Source organism: Trichosurus vulpecula, chromosome 8, assembly GCF_011100635.1.
Source record: "Trichosurus vulpecula isolate mTriVul1 chromosome 8, mTriVul1.pri, whole genome shotgun sequence".
NCBI lineage: Eukaryota > Metazoa > Chordata > Mammalia > Diprotodontia > Phalangeridae > Trichosurus > Trichosurus vulpecula.
The window spans coordinates 182,323,989-182,339,599 of NC_050580.1; the positions used below are offsets into that span (position 1 = coordinate 182,323,989).

A 15,611-nucleotide genomic window follows, 5' to 3' on the forward strand; every position below is an offset into this window, starting at 1 on the left:
CCTGGATTCCCTCAGATGTAAAATGAGGGAGCTGGATTTGATAGTCACTAAGAACTTAACACAATTCCTCTTTGTTCTTTTTTTTTCTTCCTCTTCCTCGTTCTACTTGGTCCCGGAGGACAGAACTAAGCACAGAGTGTCAACATTATAAAGAGGCAGATTTTTACTCAATATAAGGAAAAACATCAGAACAATGAGTTGCTCCTTTCACTTTGAACCTCATTGGATCAATCTTCACTGCCAAACAGTGAGTTCTGTTTTGGGAGAGACATTTATGCTGCAGCTGGGTATCTGACTGGTAGGGATCTTGTAGATGGAATTTCTCTGCAGATACAGGTAGGAATGGAAGATGCTGAGGTCTTTCTCAGCTTTCGAGTTCCATGAAATCATTAGAAAGAATAATTATGGGAACACAACATGTACAAAATACTAAGAATATAAAAAGCAACAAAATCCTTTCTACTACAGCATCTCCATAAATAATCAATACCAATTTTAGCTGTATTTTTGTTCTTTGAAAATATATTTTTATATTTTTTTTGTAACACCTTAATTTCCAATTTATTCCCTCCAATGTCCACCTAGAGAACCATCCCATAGAACAAAGACCAAAGAAGAAAGAATAAAAGAAGTCTTTCAGTGAAATTAACCAGCATGTCAACTGAATTCAACATCATATGCCGTGTTTCACATTCAGTTTTAGAGAATTTCAAAGAAGGGAGGGATGTGTGTTTTCATATCTCTTTTTTGTGTCAATCTTCATTATTAAAATTTCATTCATCTTCAAAATTTTAATATTTTGCTCTTTCTATATAATATAATCTTGCCAGAAAGGGGATTTTTATTTTTCATGAGACTGTATTTGCTTTATGGGATACAGCAGTGGCAGGCAGTTCCATTTCATTAGTTTAGGGGAACACAAAGTGACTCTTCCATCATGTTGCTAATCTGTCCTGTCTTCCTAAAATGTAGCTAAAAGATCACCACTATACAATCCTGGAGAGAATGCCTCTAAAGGTTCTGCTATTGTCAAGTCACTTTGGTGTCACTACAATCAGTGAAGTAAATTGGTTGAGATAATGTTGTTGACAAAGGAGACTGGCCTTTTCCTACTCTACTGCCTTCAGACAATATATTAAAAATAAGGATATCCTGAAGCTCTGGATTGGTTTCTCAGTTGGTCAAATAGATTTCTTTGTGATGCAGGAGAGAAGAGCAATAGTAACTGGAAAAAACCAAGACAGCCCTCATAAAGGCAGTGGTGACAATTGAGTTGAACATTAAAGAAAGCTAGGATCCTGTAAATATGTGATAAGGATGGCATACATTCTAGGAATGAGGTACAGGTTAGGGAAGGAGAAGCATTTATGTAGAGGCTACAATGGGATAAGAACTATGTTAAGTATTTTTACAAATAGTATTTCAAAGACAGAAGACAAAAATAGTTTATTTGGGAATAGCAAGTAGAATAGTTTGGCTGGAATGTTGTGTTCATTAAGGGGAGGTTATGTCTGATAAAGTTGTACAGGTAGATTTGAATGAGAATATAATGAATATTAAATACCAAAGAGAAGAGTTTTAAATTTTACACTAGAGGCAAGAGGGATATGATATAATGGCCTGTGTTAAGGAGGAGATGAGGATTGTGAATCTATTGTTGAATCTGAGAAATGAGGGAGAAGGACAAGTAGACAGCTGCCAGTCTGGTAGGGATCACATATCCAGAGTGAGCAAACTACCATGAAAATTTGCTGAATGACATGACAGAGTGGGCACATGGAAATGGAAATGGGGAGAAAGGGGTATGCTTACTACTCTTGCTCCAGTATGTCAAGAGGATACATAAAGGAGGGTACATTCCTGAATACAAAATTAAAGACTGAAATGTCTTCTCAGAGAAGTCAAGTCTTCATGAATACCAGAATATAAAAGGAGTGAAGGAAGAAAAGGTCTAGGATAAAGTTTCTTAACAATAGGATGGAGTTATAAAAGGCATGAGACACAGTTTGTTTCAATTCAACAAAGATAAAACTCTGACTATGCACAAAGCCATACTATAGGTACTGGAGATAAAAATACAAAAGGAAAAAAAACCCAGCCTTCAAGGAGCTTATATTCAGTCTACGACTTCCTCTTGTTCTCAGCAGACTCATGAACAGGGGCAAGGAGGGCATTTGGAAAAATTCCTCAGATGTGCAGGTAGGGATATTCTAAAAAGTATTTGTTGAACTGCTTAGTAGCTAATGGGTGATCTGGCCCTTCCTCATTTTGGTGCCATCTTTTTCTCGAAAGTCTTTCTCTTCACCATGAGTGTCCACAGGGAAAATGAAGACAGGGCATTATCTAGTTTATTTAGACCCCCCAGAAAAAATGGACAAATATACACTATTTCAATGAACTGTCAGAATGCATATAGAAGGTCCAAGGTGGACAGGTGCGACGAATGTCACAAATCAGGTTCAGTTCTCCTAGAACACATAGCTACAGTTAATACCTCGAGGAATCTTTTTACACTAGATAAGGGATTATCAGTGATGCATACATGGAATCTCAGACTGTAATGCTTAGATTTTTTTCTTTCCGATAGTGGGTCACATTTGCTCATTGACCCTGTTATCCTTCACCTAACAGAATTTGTCTTGGATTTGAGAGACAGCATGGAACAGGGAAAAGCTACATGGTGCCAGCGTGTACAGAATACTGGACCTGGGATCAGGAAGACTTGAGTTCAAATCTGGCCTCAAATACTTACTAGCTGTTTGACCTTGAGGCAGCTCACTTAACCCCTCTTTGCCTCAGTTTCCTTATGAGGGTAACAATGAGTACCTATCTCCTAGGGTTGTTGTGAGGATCAGATTAGATATATTTGTGCTTAGTACAGTGCCTGACAAAGAGTATGTGCTATATAAATGTTGGTTATTATTATTATTATTATTATTATCATCATCATCATCATCATCATCATCAAAGAGCTCTAGCCCTGGAGTCAGTATATTCCAATATGAAGTCTTATTAGTTACGTAACAATGGTCAATTCATTTAACTCCCAATGGCCCCAGACAGCTCTCTATAACCATAAGTTATAGATGAGTTGTCATATGTATTAGAGAAGGGATTTACCATACTAGGGATTTCCCATACTCCCATAGTGATGAAATCACATGCCTGGATAAAAGAATATAAATGTCCTTGAGATTGACTATTGATGGCAATGGGCAGTTCTCAAGCTCTTCCTAGGACTTCTTTCAAGTCTTCCTTCATCTCCTTATTCCACAGGCTGTAAGTAAGAGGATTGAAGAGAGGGGTCGTCACAGAGTAGAACAAAGTCATGAATTTCTGCATCCCCTCTGCTTGTCCTGAGCCTGGACTCACATATGTCATCATAACAGAACCATAGAACAGAAGAAACATAGTCAGATGTGAAGTGCAGGTGGAGAAGGCTTTCCAGCTGCCTGTGACTGAGGGCACTCATAGAACAGCTCTCAGCACTAAGGTGTAGGATCCAATGATGTAGAAGAAGGCGGCAAAGGTGAGGAGAGAGCTCATGGAGCCACATATAAGAACAGTCTCTTGGATAGGGACACAAGGTAGAGCCAGGGCCAGCAATGGAACTGTTACTTAAGAAGTCATTAATAGCATTTGGACCACAGAATGACAGCTGAGTGATGAGAACTACTGGAGCCAAGAACCAGAGGTAACCATATACCCAAAAAATGATGACCGGGTTAGTGCAAAATTTAGTGGTCATGATGGTGGGGTTGTGCAGTGGGTGGCAAATAGCTAGGAAATGATCATAGGCCATGATAGAAAAAATAAGCACTCTGTGGTACACAGGGAAAAGAAGAAGTATAGCTGGAGAAGACAATGAGTAAAGGGAATGGCTTTGGTTTTAGATAAGAAATTGGCCAGCATATTGGGCACATCAGAGTTGATGTAGTAGATCTCTAGGAAGGAGAAGTTGGCTAGCAGCAGGTACATGGGAGTGTGCAGTTGGAGGTCCCAGTAGACAGTACATACAATGGCCATATTTCCAAGGAGAGTCAGAATGTAAATCATAGAGAACAGACAAAAAAGTAGCACCTGAATTGTCCAGCAGCTAGGAAAGCCCAGGAGGATATATTCAGTTACTATGCAGGAAATGTTCATGGCCTCTGAGAGCATTTCCTCCTAGCCTATTAGACAAGAATGATTAGCTCCCCCATCATTTTAGACTTTGTTGTTTCATATTCAGTAAGTCAGAGATATCTAGTGTGATTCTCAGTGAAAGAAAGAATTGGGTAAAAAATATAACAACTTTTCTGAGCTTTGGGACAGTTTGCATCAGATTGACAGGTAATTTGTTCAACAAAGCAGTAAGCAAAATGGCTCCTATACTATGGTGAATAGAAATAAGAACTTTGCACTTTGGGGGATTCTCTTTCACTGAATTCATAGAATTTAGTCCTGGAAGAGACCATTGAAATGATTTAGACTTACCCCTGCAGCAATTAGGGAATTTTCTAAGTACTTCAGAAGAAAAGTGAACAAAAGGTTCTCCCTCTGTTTTAGTTCCCACCCATCCAAACGAACTATTGACACCTTCCCAGACAAGTAGTGGAGAGAAGAGAGTGTTAACAATAACAACCAGCATTTATATAGGGTTTGCCTTCCATATATCTCATTGGATCTTCACAACAGCTCAGTGACGTAGGTGCTATTATTAACACTATTTACTAACTAGAAAACTGAAGTTAAGTGACTTGCCCAGGGTCAGTGTTAAGTAAGTACCTGAGGCAAAATTTGAACTCAGGTCTTCATAAACCAAGTCTAACAGTGGATTCGTTGGTCAACCTGAGTAGCTATCTGACACTGACTGGTCTTTAGGACCTTTTCAAATGTCACATCTGTTTAGAAACCAGCATGACTCTCTAGGTCGCATGCTCAGAGGCTATCTGAATCAAAGACATCATTTCAAGTAGGTCCTTTGAAGCCTCTTTCCAATGGAACTGGTGATGATCGCAGGCTGGTTTCCCCTATAGGACTCAGTTTGGCAGGGCCTCTCCTGGAGTCTCCTATGATGCATTAAATGTAAGCTTATTCCTCTTTCAATAAAAGATCTTTGTGCTGCCATGCTCTGGTTCTTGCTGCTGTGATTCAAACCCTTCGTGAGTAACAAGTGCCATAATAGTGACAAGATCTTGAGGTCTCCAGGCCTAGATCACTCTGTTTTTCAGAAAAGAAGAAGGGATAAGGGGAAAGGAAAATCCTTACAAAACAAAAAAGAGAGAGGTGATATCCAAAAGAACATTTGTCCATAGTATTTGTCTGTTTGTAGGTAAAGTGCTTTGGCAGTAAGGCAGGGAGACCAATGTCTAGTCTGAGCTAGAGGAAACTGCAACTCTGCCAGGCAATAGCTGGGTCAGGGCAGGAATAGGGGTGGGGAGGCCAGGCAGAACTGAGGATAGAAAGGGATCTGGCATGAGTCCTATTTCTTTCTGCCACATCAGTGATCATTTCTCCCAAACACAGGCTAAGAGCAGACAGTCATAGGCAGTGTTAGTTACAGGGCCCAGAGTAGAGGAATTAGGGGTTGGGAAATGGGTGTCGGGTAGAGCAGATGGCAGAGAAGCATCTGGGCTGCATTCTGCCACTGGAATGAATATTTCCCTCCAGCTGAAGCTTTTTTTGTTGTTCAGTTACTCCAGTTGTGTCCACCTCTTAGTGATTCCATTTAAGGTTTTGGCATATTTTGCAATTTCCTTTTCCAGCTTATTTTTTCAGATGAGCAACCTGAAGCTAACAGTGTTAAATGACTTGCTCAGGGCCGCCCAGTTAGGCAGTGTCTGAGTATAGATTTTAACTCAGGAAAATGAGACTTTCTGACTCCAGGCCTATCCATTGCACCACCTAGCTTCCCCAAGCAGAAGGGGTAGGCAGATAATTTCAGTTACCCTGGCTTGTAGAGACCAATAGGGTAAACGTAGAGAATTAGCAGAGAATGCAATGGGGAGAGCAGAGCAGCTGAGCAAGGGTCAGGGTGGGAATGAAAAGGATGAAGATGTAGCTGTTAAGGAAAAGGGGGCCCCAGTAAAGTCTCCCTTAGACCTCCTCCTAGGATTGTCTGAGACTTCACCCAGGCTGGTACAGGTAGGAAACAGGGAGGGAAGTTTTTTGTTCCTAGCTGCACAGGAAATGTTACTAATAGGAGGAAAATGTAAACAGATTTGCAGAGTACCCCTTAGGATGCCCTGACCACTGAGAAGCTGCCTTTCAGTCTTTGCAGGATTATGCTCTAAGAATCCCCAGAGAGGCTAGAACTTGGACAGGGCACTGCTGGTGTACTTCTCTGCAAAAATAACCTTGCTGCCCAATCCCCTTTCATCAGGTTAAACTTTTAAACCCTAGGAATTTGCTGGAATGGAGGAGAGATGCTGGCTACAATTAGAGACACCTTGCAGAATCCAGATTGGAAGACATCCTACAAAAACAGCTGCCTAAAGCCAAACTGCATCTCAAAAGAGGAAACAAAATTTGCAGAAGATTTTACATGGGATGCTATCTTGAATAAAAAAGGGTATTACTCAGTTTCATCTATAGTGGTAAGAGCTATGTGCAACTTGTCAGGAGAACTATCCACCCTTGCTCAGTAAGGGTGAGCTTGAGCCTAGCCAACAAGCAAAACCCCTTTAATTGGAATAACTACCTGGAGACATATGGGACTGCCGAGGTGTCAGACCCCAGGATGATCTAAACAAAAGGACCTATCATAAACAGGCTCTTTGAAGCCAATGGTACAGGAAAGGTTCCCCCACAGACTCTCCTTTAACCTTATCCTCATTCCATAAAAGTTTATTTTGTTACTACATTGTGGTTTTTGCTGTCTTGATACTCGAACCATAGAGGTCCAAGCCTTCATGGTCCATCCCCCATCATTTTATAGATTTTGAAATTAACGCTATAAGAGGTCGTTTTTCCAATGAGATTTTTCAAATATTCTTCTATTTTTTCAGACTTTTGATTTATTATTTCTTGATGTCTCAAGGAGTCATTAGATTCCACTTGCCCAAAATAATTATTTTCTTTATTAGGTTTTGTACCTCCTTTTCCGTTGGGCCAATTCTAATTTTTAAGTCCTTTTCTTCAGTTGGATTCGTTTTCCAATTGGCCAATTATGCTTTCTGAGGGATTATTCTTTTCAGTGCATTTTTGTACCTTTTTCACATTTGCTCTATTATGTTTTTTAAGGTCTTATTTTTTTTAGGATTTTTTCTTGTGCCTCCTGTATGAAACTTTTGACTCTTTCTTGCATCATTTTCATTTATTTTCCCATTTTTCTCTGCCTTTCTTATTTGATTTTAAGAATCCTTTTAGAATTCTGCCAGGACCTGACACCATTTCACATCTTTATTTGAGGCCTTGCATATGGTGGTTTTGATGGAATTCTCTTGTTCTGAATTTGTGTTTTGATCTTCTCTGTCACCATAGTAACAGTGCATGGTGGGGTTCTTTTCTTTTTTCTTGATGTATGCTCATTTCCCAGTCTTTTTTCTTAATTTTAACTTTATGTTAATGTTGAGATCTGCTCCCAGGGTGGATTGTCCCAAGTTTCAGGTTTTTCCTGCTGCTTTGTCAAAAGCTAGCTTTGGAGGTTGGTAAGTTTCAGTTCCTCCCAGGTGGTCTGATTTAAGGAGAGGTGTAGTCAATGCTCTCCTGGCCTGTGCTCTGCTCTGTGAGCAACCACAAGCATTCTTTTCTACCTTGAAACTATTGACCCAGGGCCCTGCTTCTGCTAGTCCTCCTCTTTCCCCTGGGACTGTGATCCCAAACTGCATACTGACAATGCAGCAAAGTCCTGCACACAGTGCCAGTAAAGGATCTCCTGTAATTTCCTTCTGATCAGTTGTTTGACACCCTTACCAAGTCTGTGGGCTGTGAGCTCCAGGTGCCACTGCTGCTAATTCAGTTGCCCTTAAGGCCTGCTGTCTAGGGTTTGTATCAAGGGCCTTGATGCTGGCTTGGGGAGAGTCCTAGGAGCCTCTCTGTTTGCCTTGCACTGGGGCCTACAATAGAGCTGATGGCTTGTGGGGGTAGTCTGTGCTGGACTGTGCTACACTCTCAGCCCAGTTAGAAAGACTCTTCTTTTTTCAAATTTATTTATTTATATTTCATTTTCACCATTCCCTTTTATAAGATTTTGAGTTCTCAATTTCCTCCCGACTTCCTCTGCCCCCTCCCTAAGACAACATAAAATCTGATATAGGCTATACATGTGCAATCATATTAGACATATTTCTACATAATGCTATGTTGTGAAAGAAAAATCAGAACAAAAGAGAAAAAGCATGAGAAAGATAAAAAAACAAAACCTGATAAACTAAAGAAAAAATACTATGTTTCAATCTGCAATCAGACTCCATAGTTCTTTCTCTGGATATGGATAGCATTTTCCATCCTGCGTATTTTGGAATTATCTTAGATCACTGCATTGCTCAGAAGAGTTAAGTCTAACAACAAAGTTGGTCATCACACAAAGTTGCTGCCACTATGTACAGCGTTCTCCTGGTTCTGCTCACTTGACTCACCATCTGTTCATGCAAGTCTTTTCAGGGCTTTCTGAAATCTGCCTGCTCACCGTTGCTCATGGAATAATATTATTCCATTACATTCCTACAATACAACTTCTTCAGCCATTCCCCAAATGATGGCCATACCCTCAGTTTCCAATTCTTGGCCACCACAAAAGGGCTGCTTTAAATATTTTTGTACATGTGGGTCCTTTTCCCTTTTTTATGAACTGTGTGGGATACGCCACAGAATCAGTATTGCTGGGTCAAAGGGTATGCATATTTTTAAAGCCCTATGGACATAGTTCCAAACTGCTCTCCAGAATGTTTGGGTCAGCTCACAGCTCCACCAACAATGAATTAGTGTTCCAACTTTCCCATATCTTCTCCAATATTTATCATTTTCCTGTTTTGTCATCTTAGCCAAGCTGATCGGTGTTCTCTCTATTTTCTACCACAAGTCATACCACCACAAGCCAATCTTAGATGGAGTTAGAAGTAGAAATGAAATAGGAGTGACAAATGGTCCTAGACAACAGCTAACAAGAGGAATAAGAAAGAGAGGAAAATATTTTAAGACACCAACAAGTTTACATGTAAGGCATGCAAACGGATGAGAGTGTGTGTAGGGAGAATCCCATGTTTGGAAGAAGCTTCAGAATTCTTCTGGTCCAACCGTTACCTGAGCATGAAAGACCAGTAAAACTTATTCAATAAGATAATCTACCTATGCCAAATGTCTTATGAGTACAAAATTCCAGGCACCGATAATCAGGACTGGAGGTAGATAAAGAGGGACTTAGAGAAAGTAATCAGAAGGTAATTAGCTCAAGAAAATTGACAGAAATTCTGGGATTACTCAACTTGGGTTGGATGGTCAGCAATTGTGAACAAGGGTAAAAAATTGTGGGACAGCAACAGTCCTATGTATTTGGGTAATGGAAATAGTTAAACTCTATGTCTTTAAAGCCATTTTCCCCCCAATATTTTTTGTGTAAGAATCTTTTTCCAAAGCTGAAGTCACAATATGTATTACTCCTTGAAAGGAAGGTTGGATTAGGCCATCATTCCCAAGAAGTGACACTAGTCAAATTACAGATACTGGGGACTGAGTTAGGCATTTTGAGGGCAATGCAGATTACCTGTTGCCCTAAAATGCCACTTAATGATTTGCATGTTTAAATTATGGGTAATATAGGCCAGATGCTTTCAACAGAATGCTAACATTCTTAGGCACACTAGGAAAGGTAAATAGGAATCAGGCTTTCAAAGAAGCAAGAAAAAGCAGAAACAATAGGATAAATAGAAATGATAAATATGAATAATATATGGACAAGAAATACACATAAGACAGATTGAACTCTTTAATCAAATTCAATAAACATTTACTTTACCGCTATGTCATATGAAGTCCTTTGCTAGGCTTCATGTATACAAAGAAAAAATACAATGTTCCTTCAAGGAATTAGCAAGGGTTCTACTTGCTTAGGGGTGGTCTTCTGAGATCTGGTTGCTCTCCTTTCTCTCAGCATCCGGCTGACTGTTGTATCATTGATATACTTACTTGACCTTAAGAAATGGTAGCATTTCTATCCCCTAGAACACCTCCCATTTCTACCCTTTTCTTAGTTCCTTCTTAGAATCCACATATCTAGCATCTGTGTTCTCATGAACCTGTCAATTTTCCTATCTTGAGAAGCCCTTAAATGCACAAGAAAGTAAAAATTAACTCTAAGCATTCCATTTTGCTCATGTCTCTATAACTGCTGTGGGACTGTTCACTCCATCCCTAGTAAAGGTTACTCATTTGGTTGGCCAAATCATGAACACATTTCATGAACTCCCTTCATGAACTTATTTATTTACAACCAGACAATGAGGAGGCAGAGAAAGATAGCAAACTGAGAGAGTTCTTTTTATGTCCGTCTATGCTCTGAGTCCATTCCCTCTCAGAAAGAGTTGGAGATTGCTTTCCTGATTCCAAAAAGCCTTTGCTTTTTAGAGTGAAATGTTGACTGAACTCAGGAGCACATGAAATTCCAGGCAACTGACAGCTAGGAAGGCAATGAAAGGAGATACAGAGATGATCTAAGGAGCTATTTGGAATATTTGTCCCAGGACTGAACCTTAGGTGCATGTCATGGAAGATTAAAGAATCTCATAGAAACCTTTATGTCATTCCCTATTCAAGAATCAATTCTATTAAGGACCCAAATGCAGTACTGTGTTGGAGAGATTTTATTATTTAATCTCAATTAGTTCTCCTCCTCCAGATTCAGTCTTCTAAGTGATTATTGCAATACTCTCATTCCATTGTTATAGCAAAATTATCTTGATTTCATGGATTCCCCAGCTCACTATTCTCTATGGGTCAGGCACAATCACAATATCAGTTTAGGAGAGTGGATCCTTATTTTGAACACTCTAAAACAGGGTTGTGTTCCCTGATTCATAACACCAGGACTCCTAGCCCTTGAAAGAATTTTCCTCTCTTTTACATGTCTAGAAACACAAGAATTGTCATAATGAATAATTAGTGATACATCTAAATTAGACAATTTATGTCTTGTTTTGAGTTTTTCTGGTGAGAGACACATGCTTAAGCACCAGTGCTCTGAAGTCATCACTGGTTATAATGCATTAACTATAATTTTCTCCTTTGAGTCTTTGATAATCCCTCTAGTTCTTCAGCCCCTCAATACATCCACATTTTAGGGCAGGGTTAGTATTTGGGAAAATATCAACTTTTATTTGTACAGCAATTTGTAATCTCTTGATTTTTGTTTTCATTTATGTAATAAACACCTTTTTCTTATTTTCTTTCCTAGTATTTTCAATTTTACATACCTGTTTTGGTCAATGTAAACTGACACAAAATTTATTTTAAAAAGTACATTTTAATTTACTTAGATAGATGTCCTCTTAAATTTGTCTTTTCTGATTACAATTTAAACATTAAGGTTGTCTCCATTTAGCAACTCCTTCACGCCCTTGTTACTCTCTCTTAATCATTTCACATTATTTTCTCAAGACGTTATGCCATTTTTTACATATGGAGAGCATAATTACACATTATATAGAATGCTGTAGTCAGAAGACCCTGAGAGGCAAGGTGGTCTATTGGATAAAGACCCGACCTTAAGGCCAGGAAAACCTGCGATCAGGTCCCTCTTCTGAGATATACTTTCGTTTGATCATGGACAAGTTATATTATGGTTAGAAAAGTAATAAGATTCCATGGTCATTGAAATTTAGTGACTGGGAATGCAAGAAGTAAATTTTTCTTGCTCTTTCACTTGAAAAGAATGATAAGGACCTAAGGGTCCATTCTGGGGCTCTCATAGTAAGATTCTCATTCTATTTTCCCCAGTGCTTTCCTCAGGGCTTCCTTCATTTCCCTATTCCTAAGGCTGTAGATCATAGGGTTTAAGAATGGGGTGACAACGGAATAAAAGAGAGTCACAATCTTCTGGGTCCCAGAATCATGCCCTGAAGCTGGCTTCACGTACATCACCATCACAGATCCATAGAACAGTGACACCACAGCTAAGTGGGATCCACAAGTGGAGAAGGCTTTTCGCCGACCTGCTGTGGAAGGGACTCTCAGCACAGCTCTCAGAACAAGGGCGTAAGTTCCCATGATGAATCCAAAGGGGATAAAGAGGTCCAAAGAACACAAGGTGGAACAAGTGAGTTCCATTATTGGGACTCGGGTGCATGTGAGAGCTAGCAATGGCCCAGGGTCACAGATGAAGTGGTCAATAATCTTTGGATCACAGAAAGACATCTGAGAAATGATAATGATGGGGACTAGGTACCAGAGGAAGCCGAGTGCCCAGCAAGTGATGGTCAGGTTGGTGCAGAGACGTCCTGTCATGATAGTTGGATAATGCAAAGGCCGGCAGATGGCTAAGTATCTGTCAAATGCCATAATTGCTAGAAAAAAACATTCTGTGATACCCAAAGAGAAGAAGAAGTAGAACTGGAGGATACAGCCAGAGAAAGAGATGACTTTGGTCTCAGAGAGGAAGTTGGCCAGCATATTAGGGATGACGGTTGTAACATACCAAATCTCTATGAAGGAGAAGTTGGCCAGGAGTATATACATTGGTATTTGGAGTTTCTGATCCCAGACCACTGCACAGATGATAGCTCCGTTTCCCAAAAGTGTTAGAATGTAGATGATGAATAACAGTGAAAAGAAGAGGAGCTGGTACTCTCTACGACAGGGGAACCCAAGGAGGATGAAGCCAGCAATATTATTGGAGATATTGTAGATGCTGTAAATATCCATTTGCCTATAAGCTAAAATTTAAAAAAAACGCATAAATTTGTTTTTTTGATTAATGAAAGAGTATATTGATAAATAGATGAGCAAATTGGGAGGGAAGTTTCAATCTCTATGTAGAGAGGAAAGGTGTTACAATGGGTAGCATGTTGGACAGGGTGCCAGGAAGATGTGGGTTTGCATTCCTCCTCTGGCACTTAGTAGCTGTGTGGCCATGGGCAAATCACTTAGTTTTTCTGATCCTCAGTTTCCTCATCAGTAGGATGAGGATAATAATAACTTTAGTCTCAGGGTTGTTGTGAAGTCCAATGAAATAATAGATATGAAGTACTTTTCAAATTTCAAATTCCTAGACAGGATGTCCCCAAAGTCTTAGTGCAGTTTCTAGCTATTAAAGCTTAAAACAATACTAAGACTTTTAGGACAACCTGTACAAACATCAGTTACTGATATTATTTTATGAGCAGCTACAGATCTCCATTCCATTAAAGTTGGGGGAAAAGATTTGCCTAAACTATTTTCTCATTTGAATATTATAACCAGTGACATTCATTTCAATGACTCCTTTTCCTGTTCCTTTACTTTGAACTGTTATGATTATTACCTTTAACTCTCTCGTTACAAGCGGTGGATTTTCCCAGAATCAGAAGCAGTGGTAAAATAATTTTATTTCACCACCATATTCACTACATTTGGGCTGCTCTGATGGAATAAAACCATGCTTACTGAAGTGAAGTCCCACTACCCTTCATTTGCCAGTCTTCTCCAGGTACAGAACTTAGCACAGGTCCTGGCACATAGTAGCTATTTAACTGATGATAATTGACTGTTGGCAAATATGGAGAACAATGAGCTGGCATAATTTAGACATGCAGTGATAGTCTGTTTCTAATCAAACTTTCTTTCACTCTACCATTCTGATGAATGTTGGGTATGTGTTCCAGAACAGCAAGAACGCAGCAAGTATTGAGCACAGCACAGACATCTGTGAACCTCCTCATGTATCACAGCAATTGCACGAAAAAGCCAAGTGTGAGGGGCTGATGCCCCTACAATGTGCTTCCTCTCCTTAAATGTCTCTTGCCCTGTACTTACTCACCTTACTCTTACCACCTGTATCACTGCCAGGTATAACCCTTTAAAGGTCCCATACCTTGGAACTAGGTAGTGGATTCACTAGGTCTCTTCTTTAAATACCCAATGAAAAAGACTTCTCTTTTCCAAGTGTCCCAATTGAACCTCTTGTGGGAAGTACAAGTTACATCCCGTGCTCTCTGCCACCTTCCCCTTCAGGGCCATACACACCTTATTAAACTGACATTTTACACATTGCTGGGCCATTTTAGATGCTCTTTGTCTAAAAATATTCAATATAAGGATGATTTTCCTGGGTGGCACAAGTGCAAAGACCCTCTAATATAGGCAAGAATGCAAGACTTAGAGTAAGAAAATTTTGATTTTCAATTTTGCCTGTTACCATATATATACAATTTCAATAAGTCTCAGTTTCTTCCTCTCTAAAATGGGGGTAATGGTAACACCTACCTCACAGGAGTTTGTAGGGATAAAATGAGATAATATGTTTGAAGTGCTTTGAAAATGCAGAAATGTTATGCAATTAAAATTATTTTTGTTTTCATAACCATTCTTGCTATTACCTGAGAAAAAGAAACAGAATCAGTCAGATTCAGTAAGAGTTGAGATGTTATATCACTCTATTTGGGGACATATTTCCTAAATACTGTATGAATGCAGGTTTTGTTGGTTAATGTGGAGTAATAGGGAAGAGAAAGAGCACTTAATCTAGAGACCAAAAGACCTGTGTTAAAAATCTCTCATCAGATATTTACCATGTAACTTTAGATGAGAACCTTTTACCTCTCTGTGCTTCATTTTCCTTGTTTGTAAAATGAGAACATTGAACTCATTGAGGTATAAGATCGCTTCCAGCTTCAAATTTATGATCATCTTACTCTACATACGCTCAAAGCAAATCTTTATTTCCTTCTGAGGCAGAGAAAAATATTCCAGAATGTTTCATACCATCAGCAGAATGGTGTTCTGGGAGTAACCTCCATTCAAGGGCTGCTATTACTTCCCTCCTGAGATCCTACTGCCAAATATGCTGCCATAATATGGTTTCTACTTTGAAAAGGCATAACCCTAGAGATACTGAAGATCTTTGTTACTTTTTAACCTTACCCATCACCTAATGGTATCCATCAAAATCCCTAACCAGGGGAATTTCCTTCTGGAAGTGTGAAAAATAAACTGTTCTACTTGGCACTCCCTGACCAAATACTTTCCTTTCTTACCAGTCTGCACTTTCAAAGATTATTACCCCAGCTATGGACTCCATCCAACTCTGATGATGTCCTTTGAAATTGATTTCTTCCTCTAAGACTCAGCTCTGGAATTATTTCTTTCCTGGGATTTTTTTAGATGTCCCCTAGCCCTCTAAATCTCATTTTTCTCACTTTGTGACATACTTGCTTCACTCTAAATTACATTATAATTATTTGTGAACATTTTTTGCCCACTAAATTATGAGATTCATTAGATCAAGGACTAGATCCTTTCACCTTTTTACTTCTGACATGTAAAAGTTTCTTAATAAGTATCTATTGTTTCAACAATAATTATTGGAAAGGAGAGTGGGTTGATGAGGTTGGTCTTTCCCTCCCTTCAGTATTTGATGCTACCTCACTGGCTTCTTGGGGTTAGAATTATTGAGAATTACCCTCCCCACTTTCTCCCACTCATAGATCACCCACCCATTT

General features: G+C 39.3%; 1 protein-coding gene and 1 pseudogene across 1 annotated transcript; both read right to left on the reverse strand.

Annotated features, from left to right (window-relative positions):
* Positions 1-3,222: 3,222 nt before the first annotated feature.
* On the reverse strand, positions 3,223-4,161 carry LOC118829734 (annotated as a pseudogene).
* Positions 4,162-11,895: 7,734 nt separating this feature from the next.
* LOC118829102 (olfactory receptor 11G2-like) lies at positions 11,896-12,837 on the reverse strand. Its single transcript, XM_036736045.1, has one exon. The coding sequence runs from the start codon at positions 12,835-12,837 to the stop codon at positions 11,896-11,898; it is 942 nt and encodes a 313-aa protein (XP_036591940.1).
* Between the last annotated feature and the right edge of the window lie 2,774 nt (positions 12,838-15,611).

Bases quoted from the DNA above. Each gene is read 5' to 3' on its own strand.
- LOC118829102 (XM_036736045.1), bottom strand. From the start codon at position 12,837: ATGGATATTTACAGCATCTACAATATCTCCAATAATATTGCTGGCTTC.